The sequence below is a fragment of the Hemicordylus capensis genome, chromosome 3 (assembly GCF_027244095.1).
Source record: "Hemicordylus capensis ecotype Gifberg chromosome 3, rHemCap1.1.pri, whole genome shotgun sequence".
NCBI lineage: Eukaryota > Metazoa > Chordata > Lepidosauria > Squamata > Cordylidae > Hemicordylus > Hemicordylus capensis.
The window spans coordinates 190,880,767-190,903,245 of NC_069659.1; the positions used below are offsets into that span (position 1 = coordinate 190,880,767).

Genomic DNA, 22,479 nt, shown 5'->3' on the forward strand with positions numbered 1-22,479 from the left:
ACACATATTCAGTTTGGCACTATGTACAGAGAATTAGGGCTTGTGAATAATGAGCTGAAGCTTATGAGCTAGGATTGTATTCTTTTGCTCTTACTTTGCTTCTTGTGATAAGTGAGTTAAATGTACTTCCAGTGACTGTTGCTGGTGTGTGTCTTATGTTTCTTTTTAGAATGTGAGCCCTTTGGGGACAGGGAGCCATCTTATTTGTTTGTTATTTCTCTTTGTAAACTGCCCTGAGCCATTTTTGGAAGGGCGGTATAGAAATCGAATTATTATTATTATTATTATTATTATTATTATTATTATTATTATTATATGTGATGTCTTAATAATATGGCTATTTAATGGTGTGTTTGTCTTTGAATCAGTGTGAAATCCTTAGTATTAAGGCCCACTGGGAATTTCTTGCTCTCTTTCTCTCATTTTAACTGTCTTTCTGAAATACTAGAATATATTCCAAGCAGTGACCCAGTTTACTCTGCATATCCTTTAATTATTTTCAGAGTATCTGGGCAAAGTCAAATTCTCCATTTATTTTTAAAACTTATGTAATAGTGATGCTACAATGCATAGTAGAGAATGAGACATTAGTTTTCCAAGTACACCTCCGCATAGTATTTGGGTATTTCATGAGCCCCAGAATACTGAAATTTGTAGTTTTCCAGCATTTTTTGGTCTGGCTACATCCACTGCTAAATAGTTTTTGAAATATTAAAAGATTAATGAGCTTGACTTGTATTTTTGAGCTGATATTATGGTAAAGTTATCTGAAAGATGGTTGTCAGATGTTTGGACAGGGGGCGCAATTTCAGTGCTTGTAGGCGCTATTTTCCCCAGATATGCCTCTGGGTGCTTCATATATCACAGTGTTTACATCCTAATATCTTTGCCTGTGTTTGCCATTTCAGCCTGACTCTTGGGAAGCCATTAGGTGAAGGCTGTTTCGGTCAAGTAGTGATGGCAGAAGCTATTGGGATCGACAGAGAAAAACCAAACAAGGCAATCACAGTAGCTGTCAAGATGCTGAAAGGTACCTAGAACATAGATGGGCCCCCTTGCACCTTGGCATGCCATATTGCTACTGGTTCCTTCTGCATCAGCTTCTCTCAGTTTTCTCTCTGTGCCTGTACAGTCTCTCATCCTTGCCATTTCTACCAATCACACCTTTCAAATGCTCTTAAAGGAAAAGTGGCCGGAGAAGCTGCCACTTTCTAAAAGGAGGAGAAGAAAACAGTAAGTGGCAGGTATTGGGGGTCGGAACTGATGGCAAATTCAAATGGCTTGCTTTCCAGATGCATACAGACAGACAGACATATATACAGACAGAGAGAGAACGTTCCAGTTTGCTTCTTCCACTTTCATTTCCCCTCTTTGTGCTTCTGCTGTTTTTCTCTGCTCTTTCGCTGCAGGGAAAGAGCAACCAGTGTACTCAACATGAGGGTACCAAAAGGCAAACAGCAACAGGGCCTCCAAAGGGCCTTTAGAGCAGCCGGGAACCCACCCCTGAGGTCCTGTGTACCGGCTTGCTCAGTGGCACAGTTCAGCTCCGTGGAATGCTCAGCCCATGCTGAACAGCTGGTGGGTGGCATTCCGGAATGAGAAAGAATAAGAGCCGCCATTTTGGAGGGCAGGGAAGTGGTCCAGGCACCAACTTCACTGTCTTGTGGGGGGAGCAGAAGAACGCTGAGGCCCATAAGCCCCAACTATGGCCTCCAATAGTGGCCAAAAGGCACAGAGGATAATGGGGGTGCAAAAGGCAATGGAGGCGCCTGAAGGCACGAAAGCAGGCCCAATGGCTGCAACGACATGCACGGTTATTACCAGAAGTGCAGCGATGGCAGCATCTTCTCATCCAGTGAGCCCAGCCCAAGTTGGGTCATTTTTCCTCCCCCACCCCAGGACCCTCAGGGGCATCCACACTCCCTCAACCAACCCCAGTGGGTGAAGCCCTCTCCCAGATGCCAGGGGATATGCTACCCATCTGGGGCACATGGTTTGGGGATTTATTGGCAAAGTCATTTGAGAAATATGACCAACTGAGGTCTATAAAAGAGAAAGTGAGCCAAGCGGGTTTCCTCCACATCCTCTACCGCTTCTTCAGTCTCGGAAGAGCCAGACCCTAAAAAAGCAAAGAAGAAATGAAAACATGTTTAAAAAACCAAAGGGGGAGATGTGAATCATAACAGAGATGAGAGAGTGCATACATCTGAACTCTCTGAACCAGATTCCCTGAATCCCAGGGGCCCACTACCTAGGGAGACAGGTGACAGGGATACTCTGAAGGGGTAATCTCTTTTTGCTTTGACTGCTCCTGCATATTTTATAACTTCTTCGTCGTATTGGAGCCTAGCCTAGACAGGCACCACAAGACTTTTCCTGTTTACCATAGGTAGCTCCAGTTAGTTTGGATTCATTGGTCTTTAGTTAACATTAGTTAGAGTGGTTTTTTCTTCATAGAGGTGCTCTAAGGCGCCCCTGGTCCTTAAAGAACTGAGGTCCTAAAAGAACTGGTCGTGCTCCTCCCAGCCTTAAAAAGCCTAACTTAATTTGCATAGTCCTGCCTTCTAGAGTGTCATGGAACATAACCCACATGTGAGACACCCTTGGATGCAGCAGCCAGAAGAAGCCTTCACTAAAGGAAAACTTCCTGTTTTAGAGGCTTATGGTCACTGTTAGGAGAAGAGAGCTGGTCTTGTGGTAGCAAGCATGACTTGTCCCCATAGCTAACCAGGGTCTGCCCTGGTTGCATATGGATGGGAGACTTGATGTGTCAGCACTGCAAGATCCCTTAGGGCAGTGATTCTCAAACTTGGGTCCCCAGATGTTATTGGACTTCAACTCCCATAATCCCCAACCAGAGGCTGGGGATTATGGGAGTTGAAGTCCAATAACACCTGAGGACCCAAGTTTGAGAATCCCTGTCTTAGGGGATGGAGCCGCTCTGGGAAGAGCAGAAGGTTTCAAGTTCCCTCCCTGGCTTCTCCAAGATAGGGCTGAGAGAGATTCCTGCCTGCAACCTTGGAGAAGCCACTGCCAGTCTGTGAAGACAATACTGAGCTAGATAGACCAATGGTCTGACTCAGTATATGGCAGTTTCCTATGTTCTTATGTTCCCTCTCAGGCGTGTGCACCTTCACAAGCTCACAAATTTTCAGTTAATTTTAGATTCTGCTCAGGTTGAATTAGGAAGGCCCCAATCTGAATGCATTGCCTTGATACTGCTGCCCAGAACAAACTCATTCCGCCCAGAGATGAAAAAAATTAGAGGGACCACTGCTTACGGTCAATATTTAGGCCCCACAAAAGCCTTACCCACTGTGCTAGTTCTGTTAGTCCACATGGACTAGCTGTGATCAAAATGTGAATCACTTCCCTTTTCCTGCCTGAACATGTGTTTGCAATGATCAGTGCTCTGTAACCAGAGTGCTGGTTACCTGCAGGTTGTTAGATCTGGAAGCATCACTTGTTACATTACGTTGAGTTTCTGACTTGGAATGGGACCTCTGTATATGTATGTACATCCAGTAACAGCCCAGAGCAATGGAACAGCAAGCAAATAACATAGAATGCTCCAACTGTATGTGCATAGTCCTGCAGTTGGGCTGTAGTATGCTGCTGAATAAATTCTATCTATAATATGTGATAAAATCAGGGGAGTTTCTAATGAATTTTTTTCTCTTTCTTTACAGATGATGCTACGGACAAGGATCTTTCTGACTTGGTCTCAGAAATGGAAATGATGAAAATGATTGGGAAGCACAAAAACATCATTAACCTCTTAGGTGCCTGCACACAGGATGGTATGTTCCCACGGCCATGTGGGTGGGAAGCTAATGAAGTTGGTCACATACCAGCCTGGTCTGTTTTCTGTGTTTACAATTGGCATGCAGCAATAGCACTACCATCCACCTTTATGCTGCAGTTTCTGTCACAGGCCAAGTTCAACTTTTTCAGTTGTGCAGGGCAAACTAAGCCAAGGTTTGTATGTGAAGATGAATTATCCTTCAAGACTTGTCTGCATGTGATGGAGAGTTAATATGTTAACTGGGGTGGGCATTTGTAATATACAGTGAGGGAAATAAGTATTTGATCCCCTGCTGATTTTGTCCGTTTGCCCTCTGACACAGAAATGACCAGGCTATAATTGGAATGGTAGGTTTATTGTAGCTGTGAGAGACAGAATAACAACAAACAAACCCTCAAAAGCTCAGTGCCCAAAAGTCAGCGATGGATTTGCATTGTAGTGAGGGAAATAAGTATTCGATCCCCTATCAACCAGCAAGATTTCAGGCTCCCAGGTGTCTTTTCACTATATGCAGGTAACGAGCTGAGATGAGGAACACCCTCTGTAAGGGAGTGCTCCTAATCCCAGCTTGTTACAGTACCTGTATAAAAGACACCTGTCCATAGAAGCAAGCAATCACTCAGCTTCCAAACTCACCACCATGCCCAAGACCAAAGAGCTGTTGAAGGATGTCAGGGACAAGGTTGTAGACCTGCACAAGGCTGGACTGGGCTACAAGACTGTCGCCAAGCAGCTTGGTGAGAAGGTGACCACAGTTGGCACGATAACTCGCAAATGGAAGAAACACAAAATAACTGTCAATCTCCCTCGGTCTGGGGCTCCATGCAAGATCTCACCTCGTGGAGTTGCAATGATCATGAGAACGGTGACAAAGCAGCCCAGAACTACACGGGGGGAACTTGTCAATGATCTCAGGGCAGCTGGAACCATAGTCACCAAGAAAACAATTGGTAACACACTACTCCGTGAAGGACTGAAATCTTGCAGTGCCCGCAAGGTCCCCCTGCTCAAGGCAGCACATGTACCGGCCTGTCTGCAGTTTGCCAATGCACATCTGAATGATCCAGAGGAGAACTGGGCGAAAGTGCTGTGGTCAGATGAGACCAAAATCGAGCTCTTTGGCATCAACTCAACTCGCCGTGTGTGGAGGAGGAGGAATACTGCCTATGAGCCCAAGAACACCATCCCCACCGTCAAACATGGAGGTGGGCACATTATGCTTTGGGGGTGTTTTTCTGCTAAGGGGACAGGACACCTTCACTGCATCGAAGGGACGATGGACGGGACCATGTACCGTCAGATCTTGGGTGAGCACCTCCTTCCCTCAGCCAGGGCATTGAGAATGGGTCGTGGATGGGTATTCCAGCATGACAATGACCCAAAACACACAGCCAAGGCAACAAAGGAGTGGCTCAAGAAGAAGCACATGAAGGTCCTGGAGTGGCCCAGCCAGTCTCCAGACCTTAATCCCATAGAAAATCTGTGGAGGGAGCTGAAGGTTCGGGTTGCCAAACATCAGCCTCGAAACCTTTCTGACTTGGAGAGGATCTGCAAAGAGGAGTGGGACAACATCCCTCCTGGGTTGTGTGCAAACCTGGTGGCCAACTACAAGAAACATCTGACCTCTGTGATTGCCAACAAGGGTTTTGCCACCAAGTACTAAGACATCTTTTGTGAAGGGATCGAATACTTATTTCCCTCACTACAATGCAAATCCATTGCTGACTTTTGGGCACTGGGCTTTTGAGGGTTTGTTTGTTGTTATTCTGTCTCTCACAGCTACAATAAACCTACCATTCCAATTATAGCCCGGTCATTTCTGTGTCAGAGGGCAAACGGACAAAATCAGCAGGGGATCAAATACTTATTTCCCTCACTGTATAAGAACATGAAGGTATTAACTTGGTTCCAAGGCTTGAGCAAGTAAGCCTTCAGGAAGTAGTGTGGTTACAGGCATTTCCAGACAAGGGCTTTCCTCTGCAAGAAACATGTTCTGCTGTGTAAGATCCAGACAATGGTGTTTGAAATTATTAGGAGGATCTTTCCTCCCCTGCTCAGCTTGCACTTTGGTTTCAAGAAAAATTGTGTGTTACCCAGCAGTCAAATAAGTTGATGACGCTGAATAAATGTGATTCTCCTTTCTTCTCTATATACCATTTGGCTAGAACCTGTGACATCACTGGTGACAAGTGATAGTGACTTCACCTGATGACAGGTTTTTGACTCCCTGTTTCCTGTCCTGCGGCCTACCAGCTGGTTCCATTCTCCCACCACCACCCACACTTCAGCACACTACTTTACTGTTTCCTTGACACCTAGATGTTCATGGTTGTTTACACAAGCTACATCTTCTCTTCCACCCCACCAACTGCCCACTTTTCTTCATGAGGTTGACTCTCTTCTCATCAAGGAGATGATAGAACTGGATCAGTGAAGCTTTTACTCCCAATATTTCATGCTTCCCAAGATTGATGGCATGCTACATCCACTCCTCAACTTCAGAGTACTTCATGCCTTCATAAAGGCTCACAAATTCTGAATAAAATGAATTTCAGCCTACTGGTCTGCAACAACAGTTTGGCTAGCTTCCATTAATCTAAAAGGCACATGCTTTCATGTCTTGATACTGGCTTCAACTTCACCAGTATTTGTGTTTTTCACTATTTGAGTTGATGATTATCAATATTGCATCCTCCCATTTTGGACTTTCAGCAGCTCCCAGTGTATTTTTAAAGTGTGTGGTTGGCCATGCATCTTTGGAAACAATAAACTGTAATTATGCAGATAACTGGGTCTTGGTTGTGGCATCACAAGACCAACTTCGTTCACATTTACGTCATACCTCAGTCCTCCTTCATCACCTCATCTCTTCTTCAATTGGGAGAAGTCTCACCTCCATCCTTGCAGGTGTTTGCAGTTCATCAAAGCTTTTCTAAACACAACCCAGGCCAGATCTTTCTCTCCTCCAACAGGGCAGTCACAGTCCTGTCCCATATCCACTGAATCCACTACTGCCCTCATGCCAAGCAAGAGCAATTCAGGCCATGTGGCCACCTGTACTTTGTTCTTCCAACATGCACAGCTCCAGCTGTGGTGTCTCTGTCTTCTGTCCAGGCATTTGTCACCATGTGGCTATTGATCCCACTGAAATTGCTGGCCTCCCTAGCCTGATGGGCCAATGACCCAGATTTCTCTCATGACCTTCCTTTTCATCTGCCAATGCAATCTGACTACTGATGCTTCTAGGAGTATGCTGCCATTCCCTCATAGTGAATGGAGCCTGGTTCTAAGAGTAGTGTACCAGTCCAGCACTATGGAGGAGACAGCTATTCTGAATGCCTCGAGGACCTTCCATTACACAGCTAGTCTAACTGGCCAGCAATAACATGGCCATCAAGTTCGACCTAAATGTCTCTGCCCCATACAGATTGGCCATGCAAGTTTAGCTCTAATGTGTAGCCCATGACATTCTCCTCATTGCTATGCACCTGCCAGGCAAACAAAATATGGTCATGGACATCCTCAGCTGATCAGTAGTAGTGGGACATGAGTGGTATCTTATCCTCATCACCTGGATGTAGTGTTTCAGCACCCAGTGAGGTCATGAAGAAGTCTAAGCACAGGTGCTCCACTTTTCCTTAGACCTCTTTGTGACCCTACTGAAAGTGTAGTTCCAGGGTGGCTGAAAGGCAGTGCTTTTGAGATGGAAGGGGCCCATCTCTGCCTTATTCCCTTGAGTCCTTATGGTGAGATGATGCCAAGTGCACCCTTGTTGCCTTGCTATGGCTGCATATAACGTATAGTTCCTCCTACTTCTCCAACTTTGTTGGAACCCATAGCACTTTCCTAGTCAGGATAGATTTTATTTCTCAAGCCAACAGCAGGTGTGGCACCCAGAGGTTCAGTCCCTTGATCTTTCAGTATGATGGAGCAAACCATAAACAGGGGCAGGAAGTCCTTGTAAATCTCCACAAGCTGGCCACTCTGGCACTTATCTCTTTTTCTCTCTCTGCTCAATCAAAAGTTGCTTAATTATAAGTGATGTTCTTTGAGTGTCATCTTTGCAGTTGCACATCCCACCCTCCTTTCTCCTTGTTGTGCCCTTTCCTTGGTTCTGTTACCAGGTAGAAGGAACTGAGTGGGACATGCTTGCTCTGCCAATTTAGGAGTGGTACTTGTTGTGGGGTGAATGTCACTTCCCTGCCTAAAGCTCAGGTATTCCAAAGTTGTTATGTACATATTTCTGTTGCATTGCTGAGACTGCACAGATGAAGAACAGTAGTTAAGTCTGAAATTTGTCTGTCTGTGTTGAAAAGCATTATTCATTAGTTGCTGAGGGAAAACTAGCAGGCAAACATGTGGAATTTGGGCTTCTGAATCATTCCAGGTGATGGATGAGACTGTTCCAAATGTTATGGGACACAGATTATTATCTTGAATCCAAATTCACCAACATATAAGAACAGAGGAAGCTGGCATATGTTGAATCACACCATCTCCCTCAGCATTGTCTACACTGGCTGGCAGTGGGTTTCAGGCAAGGTTTCCCAACCCTAACTGAAGATGCCAAGAATTGAACCTGGGACCATCTGCATGCAAAGCAAGTTGCTCTACCACTGATCCACAGCCCCATTCTCATATGCTGAGGTCCCATAGCAAAAATGTATATTGAAAGTGTGCAGTGGTAAATTAATCATATTCTGCTCTTGTAATTAGCTCTGTGGTTTCCTGTTCTGCCATGTCAAAGAGGTTGTATGAATCAGTCATTCAAGCCATGGCATTCAAACCTGTGCTGAAAAGTGTCTGGGTCATCTAGTCCCCCTCTTCCCAGGCACTACCATAACTGTAAATAACCAAAGTAATATGTCTGTGAAGCATTTTGAAATCTAATCAAAAAGGTGATTTGTGCTGTGGAATGCTCCTCCTTTTAGAGACCAGAAGGTTCAGCCAATCTCTGACCTCCTTCCAGGAAGCAACTCTCTCTCTATCTAGCCCATAGATGAACTTTTCCTCCAACACCTTGAAATGATCTTCCGGTTTTGTACCAGGAGCCTCGTTTTAGTAACATCAGCAAGGTTTTTTGCCACCCCATTCTGTCCTTTCTCCCTTCTTTGAGCCCATTTGGAGCTTAATTTGGCTTAGAAGAAATATGACTAACAGGAAGTAGGGAGAAATCATTATAAAATTTTCATGTTGGAAATGTGGAGAATTTATTTGCCCTTTCTTATGATTTTGGAGCTCTGGGTCACCCAGTGAATTTGATCGGCTGTAGATTCAGGACAGATGAGAAAGTCCTTCTTCATTAATGTATAGAATTTGCTGTGGCAACAGTATTAGCCTAGATGGTTTAAAAAGGGGATTTGACAAATTCATGGAGGTCCGAGCTCTCAGGGTCTATTAGCCAGGATAGCTGAATGGAACTTCTCGTTTTTACAGGCAGTATACCTCTGAAAACCAGTTGCTGGAAACATATTGCTAGAAAGACTCTTGCTGGAAACGTACAATTATTGCCATAAATTCTCTGCTTGTGGGCTCTCTAGAGGATCTGGCTGGCTACTATGAGAAACAGGATGCTAGATTAGAGGCGCCATTTTTCTGATCCAGCAGGGCTGCTCTTATGTTCTTTGTTAAATGCAAAGGAGATACTTTTCTTCCCCCATCTTCAGTGTAAGTGGGGAGTAGCTTGCTGTGCAGCTTTTCTTCCCCATTCCCACATAGGGGATAGTGAATAGTTATGGGCTCTGAAGTTTTTAGAGCACAGCAGGACTTGGTGAAAAATCACTCTTATAGTGATTCCCCCTTTCAGCTTTAAAGTGTCGTGTGGGCTTCTCACTTCCTTCATATGTGCAGCCAGGGAATGGTTTTCCCTAACAAGAGGCAACAGTAGTGAGATCCAAGAAAATAGGCACCAGGGCACATCAGTGACATGGAAGGGGAGCCATCTAATACATGTGGATGTTCAGACCATTTAAGCAATCCCATTTTCACAGAGGCCCTCTGACTATTTTTGTTCTCTTTAAGGCTCCCCAAAAGTAGAAATGTGCAGGAACTCTCTGAGAAATGTTGCTGTTATAAAAACTTGTTTGGCTTCCCTTGAAAATTATCAGATGTTTCGCCTTGGGAGGAACCCTGAAACCTGCTTTGAATGTCACTTTTTTGAAATTTCAACACTCTTCCTCCCCCACCACCCAATCTTGAAGTAGAACATATGAGGAAAAGTGAACGCTCCCTGCTTGGAAGAAATCTGTAAGGCAGTTTGCATTCTTCCACTTTGATGTGAATTTGCCTGCATTTGTCCATTAGGTTTTCCTTAGTAAATAAAGAATTTTGAGGCCCCAGGGATGGCGTTGCTTTTGTATGCCCTCCTGTGATTTGGTCGGGGGGGGGGAGGCATTTTTCTCCAGAGCTGTCCATCTGCATCTTCTCTATTTATTTATTTAAAATAATTATATCCCTCCTGTTCAGCACACTGCTGCTTGGGCCAAATTTATAAGCCAAAGCCAAGCTTATAAGCCAAATTTATAAGCCAGTGTAGTGTAGTGGTAAGAGTCCTGGACTAGGACCAGGGAGACCTGAATTCAAATCCCTATTCAGCCATGGAACTCACTGGGTGATTCTGAGCCTTAACTCTCAGCCTAATCTACCTCACAAGGTTGTTGTGAAGATAAAAGTAACCATGTAAACATGATTAATCATCATAAAACACAATAAAAGATAGAAGCAGATAATATAAACAATACACAAGGTAGAACAGCAGTCAGAATTAAAACCTATTGACACTGGGGACCCACTTACAGCCAGTTTTTTAAGCTTCTTTAAAAATGAGGGGTTTTAAGTTCTCTTTTTAAAACTAGACAAAGGGAGACTGACAAAGCCCATCTGGGAGGGCATTCCAAAGTCAGGGTGCCACTACTGAAAAAGCACTATCCCTGGTTCCTGCCAACTGGATTTGTGTCAATGGTGGGGCTGAGAGAAGGACTCAATTTGAGAATCTGAGGGCCTTGCAGATTCATATGTGTGAGTCCAACAGGTACCCCAGTCCCAAGCCATGTAGGGCTTTAAAGGTCAAGGCCAGCACTTTGAGTCTGGCCTGGAGGCAAACTGGCAACCAGTGAAGCTGCCATAGGATTGGTGTAATACTTGTGTAGTGACTAGCACCCATGAGCATCCTTGCTATCTTGTTACAGTGTGTGCTGCTTTTTGTTGTTTTGAAGTTGACTCTTCCAATCCAGAGCTGAAGCTCCTGCCTTTGGACTGGATATGCCACAGTACAAAAGAACTTCTTGATGCTCATCAGAACAGGAGCTTGCAAATATAATAGTACCTTTTTTGGATAATACTTGGTTGTTTTCCGCCCCAGGTCCTCTCTATGTTCTGGTGGAATATGCATCGAAGGGAAATTTACGGGAATATCTTAGAGCTCGTCGACCACCTGGCATGGATTACTCTTTTGATACCTGCAAGTTACCTGAGGAGCAGTTGACATTTAAAGACTTAGTCTCATGTGCCTACCAGGTGGCCCGTGGGATGGAATACCTGGCATCTCAGAAAGTAAGTCGCAAACAGCTTTTCAGAAAAGATATTCCCAAGAGTGCTTTCTGTTGGTATCTAGGGTTATCTGCTTCATATTGATACAGTGAAGCAAAAATTGTACAAGTGCTTCTGACATTCTTTAAGAGTAGTATCTGCAGATTTAAGGAACCAAGAAGGAGCTTCATTGCTTTGACCTGTGCTTTCTCATACAGTGCAGGAGGGCATCCAACACTGTTTTGCAGGTTTTGTATCCTGCAAATAGACAGGGCTTATGTAGATTAGGCTTTTTCCAATCATTCTGCGGGAGCATAACCCTTCCAGATCCACTCCTGTCTTGCTTCCACTTGGTTGATTGATTGATTGATTGATTGATTGTCTTCAAGTCAGTGTAAACTCTTAGCGACCACATGGATAGATTCTCTCCAGAATGATCAACTTGGCCTTTAAGGTCTCTCAGTAGTGCATTCATTGCTAAGCAAGTCCATCCACCTTGCTGCTGGTCACCCTCTTCTCTTTCCTCCAACGTGTCCTAGCATTATGGACTTCTCAAGGGAGCTGCGTTTTCGCATAATGTTCCAAAGTATGATATAGTTTGCGCCTGGTCTACATGACTGCAGAAGAGCTCCTGCTCTCTAGTTGCTTCTGCTTCCAGCATTTTTTCCTCCTTAGTTTTTTTCTCTTGGTTTCTTCTTTTACTTTTACTTTTCTCTCTGCTGACCTTTAGACTTCAGTCAGGAAGTTGATCCTAGATTTTTAAAAATGAATCTCTTCTCTATTTTTCTTTTTAATTTGGCTTGTTGATTGGCCACTGCTACAGAGTTTTTGGCTGGCTCTCTCTTCAAGGAACCCTCCACTGGCAATAGGGACAAAATGTCTACTAAATCAAAATCCAGTTGAAATCCATCATCCCTCATCCAAACGCTCCAGTCGGGAGGGCAAGACTCTGCCTGGGAATACAGAAGTGCTCATTCTCCAAAGCAGGGGAAAGTGGCAAAAAAGGCCCAACAGTTAGTTACCTATCTTAACAAGTTCCTCATGGCTCAGCCAAGCAGCACCAACACTGACTTACACGTCCTCCTTCAACCAAGATGTACAGTCTGTTGAACACAGCCATTTCCTGCTAAGCCTGCCATGCCTTCTGGGTAGTGTTCCAGTGAGCATGGAGGACCAGGGATGTTTGCTGAGCATAGCACAGTACTCCTTGCAACGCAACTGCTGCTACCACCTCCAACTCCAAACAGTGCAGAGGCCACTTAATGCCTAGCACACAGTGCTGCAGATCCCACCCAGCTGGACATTTCTTGGGCGGTCACTCATCAAGAACCCTCAATTCAAACAAAAACCTCTGTGCAACTGGTGGATCTGGAATGTAGGTGCAAAGTCTAGAATTAATCTGGCTTCCACTCCCTTTAAGGTAGGACTGCTCAACTTCGGCCCTCCAGCTGTTTTTGGACTACGGCTCCCAGCATCCCCAGCCACAGTGGCCAGTAGTCAGGGGTGATGAGAGTTGTCGGCCAACATCTGCAGGAGGGCTGAAGTTGAGCAGCCCTGCTTTAAGGGAACAAAAAGGTTTTGGTAACCTTCTCAAAGCTATTCTGGTAGAAATGTGACAAAAAGAAAGCTAAACCCTCAGGGCAGAAAGAAGGATGTAGATCCTTCAGAACTAACCAGTCTTCCTTTCCTTCTTCCAATAATTTGTGTTGTTTCAAAGGCAACCACAATCTCAAGTCTTCCTGGCATTCCCCCTAGCCTCCTAGATCCAGGAATAACCTGCCAACATCCAGCATGTACATCCATTCATTCCTGCAGGAGGCAACAAAAACAATTGTAAGCAACAGTAATGACTGTATGGACCCTCAGATAGGAGGAGAACTCAAGGAATTTCCTCAGGTCCACTCAAGATCAGTGGGTCATCTCCACCATAAGAGAGAGTTATGTCTCCATCTTCGTCGCCATTCCCTACAACCACTTCATGCACACACCGCTCTCAAGAACCCTGCCAAGCACTCTCTGATGCAACAGGCTGTTCAACATCTGATTCAGAACTATGAGACAGAACTAGTACCACCAATAGAATTATGTGCATGCAACTATTCTATTTTATTTCTGGTACCAAAGAGGGACAGGATATGGAGAGCCATTTGAGCCTAAAATAACTCAACTGCTTTATTCACAACACAATCAGAAGGGAGCTTCTTCGAATGATCAAAGAGGTCATTCAACCAGAAGGCTTCCTAGTGTCCCTGGATCTATCTGAGGCATATCTGCATGTCATGATCCTCCCAGCCCATCACTGGTTTCTTTGATTTTGCTATCACCATCAACCCTTGCAGTACAGGGCTCTCCCCTTTAGACTCTTGTCTGCACTGTGGGTGTTCATAAAATCATGGTGGCTCTTGTGGCACACATGAGAACCCAGGGGATCCATCTCTCTCTCTGTATGGCTTACTAAACAAGTTGCTTTCTCTGCTATGGGGCCAAACAGATATCAGCCTAACCCTACAACTAGACAACTACAGCTTCATTGCGAACATAGCAAAGAGCTCTCTCATTTTGGCTCAGTGTCCACTACACATACAAGCACTTTTTGACACCCACTGAGCCACTTTGTCCTGCAGGGACAGGAGGCCCAAGATTGTACTACTACTGAGGTCCCTGGCCTGGAAAACATCCGCAGATCTCATGTGACTGACACAGATCTTAGGGTCCATGATAGCATGCATAGATTGCACCATGGACCAGGTGGCACTCTTGACCTCTGCAGTGGATCCTCCTCCCCAGCAAAATCAGATGTGCACAAGGTCCACATATGCCTTCCTCTATCCAAATAAATCCACGCCTTATTCCAGTGATGCTATCACCAGCCCTTCTGAAGGGAATCCCCCTCAGGGAACCTCTCAGAATTCAGATGACTCCTGTTGCGAACCTCTGGGACTGGGGAGCCCATTGCAACAACCGGGTGGCCCAGGGCAGGGGGCACCGCATGGGCAGACATCACTGCATCAACTGGCTTGAGCTCTGATTAGTCCAACTCACTCTAGCTGAGTTTCTGCCCATGGTTCAAAACCAACATGTTCTAAGCAGCTCAAACAACATCACAGCCAAGTCTCGTGTGAATCAGCATGGTGCCACCAGTTGTCTCCCACTCTCTTAGGAGATCAAATCCAGATCAAATCTGATGATCTGGATTGTGATCCATCGAGCTCCATTAGAAATGGGTTCTGCGCCTTGTGGAATCCCTTGGTGTGGAGTACCACAGCTCCTCATGGCATTTCAGTCCCGCCCTGCGTGACCACATGGCTGCTATTTAAGGCAGGAAGAAACACTGCTCCCTCCGTTCCTTTTTGAGTGCCATAGCAATCAGTCCCTCGGTTGCTGTGGCTCCTCGTTTTGGTTCCCTCGTCGGGAATTTATTTTTATTTTTTTAAAGGACTGATTTTTCTGGCTAACAATTTCAGAATTGATGAAGAACATGGACAATCCAAAGAAAGTGGACACAAAAAATGGAAAAGGCAAGAAAAAATCAGCAGTTTTTGAAGAAAGAAAAGAAGTTAAATACTCCTACTATTTCCAGAGAGATACAGAACAAGTGAAATAATCTCTGTATATTAAGCAAAATTATGTTGGATGCCCTTGAAGCAAATGTAGAATTGTCCGGGAATTGACTCAGAATAAGCTCCCAGAATGGAACTCCTATATTAAAGACGCAGCTTGTGCTTGGCAGAACTTTTCCAAAGCAAGGCAGGCTTCTGCAACATTCCTTCTCTTCTTTACCGAAGGGGGATACCAAACAGCCACATCAGCACCTCAGCTCTTTCCAGCCCCACATTGACTCCCAGCACAAATGTCTGTTGTGTCTTGCATGTTCTCCTTCTGCCCTGCTACATCATACATCTATTTCTGCAGAGACTTGGAAATCTGTTTTCACTATCTCAAGCAATATTTCCTCCCTGCAGAATGATCCACTGAGCATAGCTACTACTTTCTGTCATTTTCCCTACTTGTACCAATGAGTTAAAGGGAAGCTTCATATAGCCATATTAATAAACTAAGAATAAAACCCAAGGTGTTTTCAAGAACCTTTACATTGTTTAATTCCTACTTAATTCTGGGGAGATAATTCTAGTTCTGTTGAAGTTTGATCATATGTTTGCTCTGTAATAGGTATATTTCCTTTTTCATTATGGCAAGAACACTGCACAGATAGCCATGACAGGTGAATGAAGAGCTGCTGTAGCAGATATGATGTGTGGTACATTTGGTGTGAGAAGCCTGGTGTTCCATGTTGTTGAGAAGTAGTTTGCACCACAAACTCAAACAGCAACTAATTAAAAGGCACCCTTTAGAGTTTGATTAGCAGCTCATAAACCATAAATGGTGGTTTGTTTTTGTTGTAAAACATTTTAATCAGCCCACATTTCTTTATTTGCCCATTCTTTTGCAGTGCATCCATCGGGACTTGGCAGCTAGAAATGTCTTGGTCACTGATGACAACGTGATGAAGATAGCTGATTTTGGTCTTGCCAGAGATGTTCACAACATTGATTATTACAAAAAAACAACTAATGTGAGTGAAGATTTCCCCAGCAAAGAGGCAATTCTTGATAGCTTAAGGGGTCAAGCATCGTAGAAGCAGATAACTTGTGTATTTTATATTCTCCTCATGAGGAAAGCAGTAACAACTTGATATGCACATCCATGACATCTTCTATATGTCATGTTCACAGACCAGCTACTTTGAGGGAATTCAGCAAGAAATGACAACTTTCCTGTGGTTACTCAAAATGAACAACTTTCAGGGGGGGGGGAATTTCTTACCATATATTAGTGTCAGAAACAATAGATCCACCTATATGTTCTGAAGCAAGGCTTCTTGAAACATCTGATTTACTCATTTTATCCGGAGAAGTATTATTAGCCTGAACTGCAAGACATAGGTGGACTCCTGCAAATCCCTCCTGTATCTAAAAGGTTCATATTTGTGTCTCCCCTTAATAGGGAGGTCCTATGAATTATACAATCCATAGGTCTCACCTCAATCAAGAGAGCTTATGATAGATGATTCAGTTGCATCGTATCTTGAGAAGTGAATGTGACTCTTAATAGGGCATCCATATATTTAAAATGCAGGAAGCGTCGCACCAAGAGGTTGGTAATCCTCTTGAGCCAGGGCATGCAGGCAGCTCAGTCTTTGTGGTGCTGCCCCTCCCCAGCCCTGCTATGATGAGTGCCTTCTATGCCATGCATCAAGAGGACCCTCTTTCATGAACCTTGAGGAGGGCCAATGTTAGATTGTGATGAGCCCTTTGGCCAGGCCCTTCCTCATCTTAAATAGGCAGCAGCATGCAAGCGGCAGCAACTCCTTCCCCACCTCAGAGAGGGGGATTCCTACTCTCCAACAGTGGGAGAGGGAGGACTTTCCACTGAAGAACTTGACAGCGACAGCAGCACCTCTTCTTCCCACCATGGGGAGAAGATCTGCCCCTGCTGCTGCTGCTGCCAATCCTTTCAGCAGCAACTCTGTCCCTCTCCCATTGTCCAATGGGCTTTCTCCAAAGGCGCTTGCATCTGGAGGGCAGGAGGAAGGGAGGGTCCCAAGCACATGGGGACTCTTGGGACCAAGCTCATTGGTTGATAAGGAAGATGGGAGGAGGAGCTGCTGCACACATCGCCAGAAGAACTCAGGCCTGGCTATGGCTTCTCCTCCTTCTGCCCCGCTGGCTTGCCCGATGAAGTGCCTGGTGGCCAAGGCTGCAGTGGCTGACTCTTGCCACTGCAGAGGGAGGAGGGAGCAAATGGCCTTTACGCCTCAGCATGTTTCATTTGCTTCTGTTTAGTTTTATTTCTAGGCAGTTAGTGGAACATGAAATAGCCCATGGTTGTAGAAAGTCCTTGTTGCTGGGTCTCTCTCCCTGCCCCACCCCCACTTTCTCTTAACATCAGTTATTGTAGTCCCAATGTTGTTCACATCTTCCTCACTTCTAGACATAAAAGTAATTAGGTGCAAATCAGAAATCCCTTAAAATGATATTAAAAAGGGCTGCTTGTTCTAAGGCAGGGGTAGACAACTTTGGCTCTCCAAATTGTGGCAACAGCTGAAGTGCTAAAGTTGCCTCCCCCAGTTCTAAGGGAATGATTTACTTGTCATTAAACACCCGACAAGAAGAATGCCTCTTTTTACCTTGAGTTTTTGTCAGAGGTGCTGCCTCAGGTTTTGGAGGAACTAGCTGCAAAACAGTCCCTTCAGGATAAGGTGAAACTAATTCTTTGTGAAATGCACACATGATTGCACCCTAGGCAACCTTGTGTAATTCCCAAACTAGCAGCCATTTCAAGCTGAACTGAGTTACCCCTGAGCTTCATTGTTTTCATAAGAGGAGGGATGCTTTGATGAGAAGGTTAGGTAGCCTTGAATATACTCGGTCTATTCCTGTAGTAAAATACCATCTTTGCATTGCATTGTGTTTGTGGTTGTGAAGTTTTACCACATCAGGGAGGAGTGAAAGAGTAGAGTTATGGGTTAGGGTTGCAAGAGGATGGGCAACACACATCCTGGAGGAAGGATAAATGCTAGCCAAAACCTTTCTTGAAGCCTCTTGCTCTCCAGTGAAGGCACTTACAACAGAAATGCTCATTCTGGACTAAGGGATCAAATAGTATAATCCATTTACCCATTATTGTTACTGTCTCACATCGTGATTCAGACTAGATTAAAATGGAAAGTCCAGGTGGTGCCATAGGGGCTGGGTGAAATTGCTGATAGAGACTTCCTTTTTATCTCCCTAATTACAGGGTCGACTACCCGTGAAATGGATGGCTCCAGAAGCATTGTTTGATCGGGTCTACACTCACCAGAGTGATGTGTAAGCATTACCCACAGTTTTAAACAATGAAGCAAAACAGCAAAATGCAGACAATCATGAAAACAATTGAAATGCCAAGCACAGATGGAATCCAGTGATTCTTTGCATGAATAATTTCACTTGTTCCACTCACTGGAGCTGGTGGAAAGCTTCATAAAGAGCATAGAGTAATAGATGGGCTGTCAGCCATCTGATTAAATGCTTGGGGTTTCTTTTAGATTTGGTGCCTTGGATTTCTGTTGAGCTAGATCAGCAGAGAGCTGCAGGCACCTAGTAAAAATGACCCAGGCTATTCGTCATGCCATTGATAACTTATTAACTATGTATGGCTGCACAGAAACAAAGAAAATCTGTTCCTACATTTTCTTTCCCCAAATCTCATTGAATTTTGAAACTTACTTTGTTTCTCAGATGGTCTTTTGGAGTGCTGCTGTGGGAGATCTTCACTTTGGGAGGGTCTCCATACCCGGGGATTCCGGTTGAGGAACTTTTCAAACTCTTAAAGGAGGGCCATCGCATGGACAAGCCAGCAAACTGTACCCATGATTTGTAAGTTGCAAATGCCTTCATTCTCAGAAGCGGTGGGGAAGGATTTCATCATTCTCCTCTTCTGTGCCTCTGAGCCATCTTTTTGCTTTGTCTCTATTCAATACTATTTAACCATCCCCATCCCACACATGTAGTGTGAAGGTGTCTGGCACTTTTGATATCCTGATGGCCTCAAGAAGAGTCTAGCAGACTTGTGTGCAGCTATAGTTTCTATGATGAGTGGACTCATTCTGCTTCTAGAGTACAGCTTGGCTTTAAACTATGGCATAGTGGTTAACCCAATCCTGTATATGTATACCATATCTCATTAAGGCAACGCTCTCCGTTTCAAAAGGAAATGTGCTCATCCAGTTTGTTTTTTTGTTTATTCATTTCTATATCTTCCGTCCCAGAACAGTTCGGGGCAGTTCACACACACACACACACACACACACACACAGTAATATAACATTTAAACTTATGGATATAAAATAAAAACAGTTAAAATTAATATAAAACTCATTTTTCAAACCATTTAAAACCAATTAAATATTATTAGAAGCCAGGCTGAAAAGATGGGTCTTTAGGACTGTATTGAAGGCCTCCAAAGATGGTAAGCCTTTCATACTCACAGGGAGCATATTCCACAATCTAGGGGCAACAATTGAGAAAGCACAGCCCATTTTATTGTATTGTGTTGTATTGTATTGTATTGTATTATATTTATACCCCACCTCTCCAGTACATTACTGCTCAGGGCGGCTCACAACATTTATAAAATAGTTACAATATAAAATCAGACTAATAAAATTAACCAAATTAAACAAGTTAAAAATGCAAGCTAAAATCACAATCAGAATTAGCTTTTAAAATTTAAAGTTAAATTCTTGAAAGAGCTAAAAACTAAGAATTAGAAAGACTAAAGAACCTACCAGATATAAGGAACAGGTGGAACATTTAAAAGCCTCTTTAAAAAGATTTGTTTTAGTTATTTTTTTAAAAAAAACACTGAGGGAGGGAGCATGGTGAAGCTCTTCAGGGAGAGCATTCAAAAGCTGAGGGGCCACAACTGAAAAGGCCCTGTCTCTAGTCTCTAGTCCCTGCCAGCCGGATCTCTGTTAGTGGTGGGGCCATGAGCAGGGCCTGAGATAATGAGCAGAGGGCCCTGGCAGGTTCACATGGGTGAATGCAGTCCGACAGGTACCCCAGCCCCAAGCCATGTAGGGCTTTAAAGGCCAAGACCAACACCTTGAATCTAGCCTGGAAGCAGACTGGTAACCAATAAAGCTGCTGCAAGATGGATGTGATTCTTGTGAAGCAACTTGCACCCACAAGCATCCTTGTGGCAGCGTTCTGCACCAGCTGAAGCTTCTGAACCATCTTCAAGGGTCATCCCACATAGAGCACATTGCAGTAGTCCAATCTGGATGTTACCAAAGCATGAGTGACTGAGGTCAGGTCCAACTTCTCCAAGTAAGGCCGCAAGTGGTGCACCAGCCGTCTTAACAGGCGGTGGGGCTCACAGTGCACACCGCTGCCTCCAAGGACAGCATTGGGTCCAGAAGCACCCCCAAGCTGCTGACTTTGTCAGGGAGTGTGAGGGAGTGTGACCCCATCCAAGACCAGATTTACCTCACTGCTCGGATGATCAGTTCTACCAACCCAGAGCACTTCCGTCTTATCTGGATTAAGTTTCAGTTTGTTTGCCCCCATCCAGTCCAGAACAGCCTTCAAGCCTTGGTTCAGAGCATCCACTGCCTCCCTGGTATCTGCTGACTTAAAAGATAGGTACGGCTGGGTGTCATCAGCATACTGATGGCACCGCAGCCCACACCTATGGATGACCTCTCCCAGAGGTTTCATGTAGATGTTAAGCAGTATGGGGGACAGAATAGATCCCTGTGGCACCCCATAGGCCAAAGGTCAAGGGGTGGAGCAGGCATCCCCCAGCAACCCTTAAATTAATATTTTAAATATTTATTTTAAATATTTTAAATCAATAAATACAGGAACAGATCCACTGTATAACCATGGCCCCAAGTTCCAACCCAGAGAGACGTCCCAGAAGGATACCATGGTCGATAGTATCAAAAGTGGCTGAAAGGTCCAGGAGAATCAACAGAGTCACACTCTCTCTGTCTATCTCCCGGCATAGATCATCCACCAGGGTGACCAAGGCAGTTTCTGTTCCATATCCAGGTTGGAAGCCAGACTGGAAAGGATCTAAGTAATCAGATTCATCCAGGGCCACCACACTCTCCAACACCTTGCCCAAGAATGGGAGGTTAGAAACTGGTCAAATTTTATTTAGGTCATCTGGGTCCAATCAGGGCTTTTTAAGAAGGTGCCTGGTGACTGCAGCTGAGGGGGCACCACCCCCTGCCGTAGAGAGGCATTCATCACCCCCGCCACCCATAGACCCACGCCTCCTTAGAAGCCTTCACCAAACATGAAGGGCAAGGGTCAAGCACGCACATGGTAAGTGTCCATGTTTAGGGAGGAAGAATTCTCTAATCAACCTTCCCACCCTCTTGCACTAAATTATAGGCACAGGCATTGCCTCAGAGTTTGGGAGGAGGGAAGTATAGTCACTCTACTCCTTCGCCTATCAGCGGGAGCAAAGGTCTGAGCTCCTGTCTGGGAGTCCACCAGACCAACAAACCCCATCCCTGATGATTGTCTCATCTTTGGCAGCCCATGCCTTAAATAAAGCCCTACAATTAGGACACTTCTCTTGCTCCTTCTTCCCTGGCCAGGCAAGTGGATTGGCCACCCAATCCCTGGCCTCCAAAAGTGACTGGTTCTCCAATTCCTGCCCTTCACTAGCATTTCCACACAAGGCTGCAGCTGTGGAGCTGATAGCAGCTGTTGCCCATCATAAGACCGGACGGTGCATCGGCAACATCCAGTTCCAGCACTGCAAAAATCTTAGCATCCAAGTCAGAACAAATGCAAGCTCTTTTATCCGCAAAATGTAATGCAAATTGGTCACAGTTGGCTGCTGAGGGTTCTGTTTGATGGTCTTTTGAGATCCTCACCTAGGAGGCCCCAAACCACTCGATAAAGCTCTGCTGGATGACGAGCCGCCACAATGGTTGTGGAAAAGTAAGATTTCTTCGCCGCCATAACCTCCATAGTGTAGGCCCTAATATGGGCTCTAGCCTGTGTTCAGTCACATTCATTCTGAGTTTTTCGTCAACAATGCTCAAGCCATCTACCAGCCTGCTTCATTGTCCGCAACTCACCTATATACTAGGGAGTCGCTGGACTCAGCAGGTCGGGAGAGGATGCCTAGGCGCAACCATGTCAATCTCCTGACCCATTCATACCAGAGGGAGACCAGGCCATCAACAGGATTGTCCACTCTCTGAGCAGGAAACTTCTCCAGAGCCATCAAGAATCCATAAGCCTCCAAGGGTGGACCATCCTATCTCGTCCCCCACCCCTGCAGAGGTGTTTTGGGTCCACCCTCATTCCTATCATGCTGATGCATGCCCATGAGCTAGCCAAAGACTTTGCTCCGCTGAGTCCTATGTCTTTCTCCCTTTGCTCCAGGTACATGATCATGAGGGAGTGCTGGCATGCAGTACCTTCGCAGAGGCCAACTTTTAAGCAGTTAGTTGAAGACCTGGATAGAGTCCTGACAGTGACCTCAACTGATGTGAGTATCTCCTCCTCTGTTATCAGAAAGCCCTGACATTGAAGAAGCTGACTTTCACACCTGTGTCTAAAATTGTCCATGTGTGTTTC

The 22,479-nt window shown here is 44.9% G+C and overlaps 1 protein-coding gene across 3 annotated transcripts in view; it reads left to right on the forward strand.

Annotated features, from left to right (window-relative positions):
* Window positions 1-22,479, forward strand: part of FGFR3 (fibroblast growth factor receptor 3) — a 111,016-nt gene that overhangs the window by 85,364 nt on the left and 3,173 nt on the right. For all 3 annotated transcript variants that reach the window (XM_053308026.1, XM_053308027.1, XM_053308029.1), the window contains exons 11-17: window positions 909-1,030; window positions 3,690-3,800; window positions 11,166-11,356; window positions 15,783-15,905; window positions 18,131-18,201; window positions 18,613-18,750; window positions 22,285-22,390. In XM_053308026.1, the coding sequence (XP_053164001.1) occupies window positions 909-1,030; window positions 3,690-3,800; window positions 11,166-11,356; window positions 15,783-15,905; window positions 18,131-18,201; window positions 18,613-18,750; window positions 22,285-22,390 (862 nt within the window). The remainder of the gene's footprint in view (window positions 1-908; window positions 1,031-3,689; window positions 3,801-11,165; window positions 11,357-15,782; window positions 15,906-18,130; window positions 18,202-18,612; window positions 18,751-22,284; window positions 22,391-22,479) is intronic.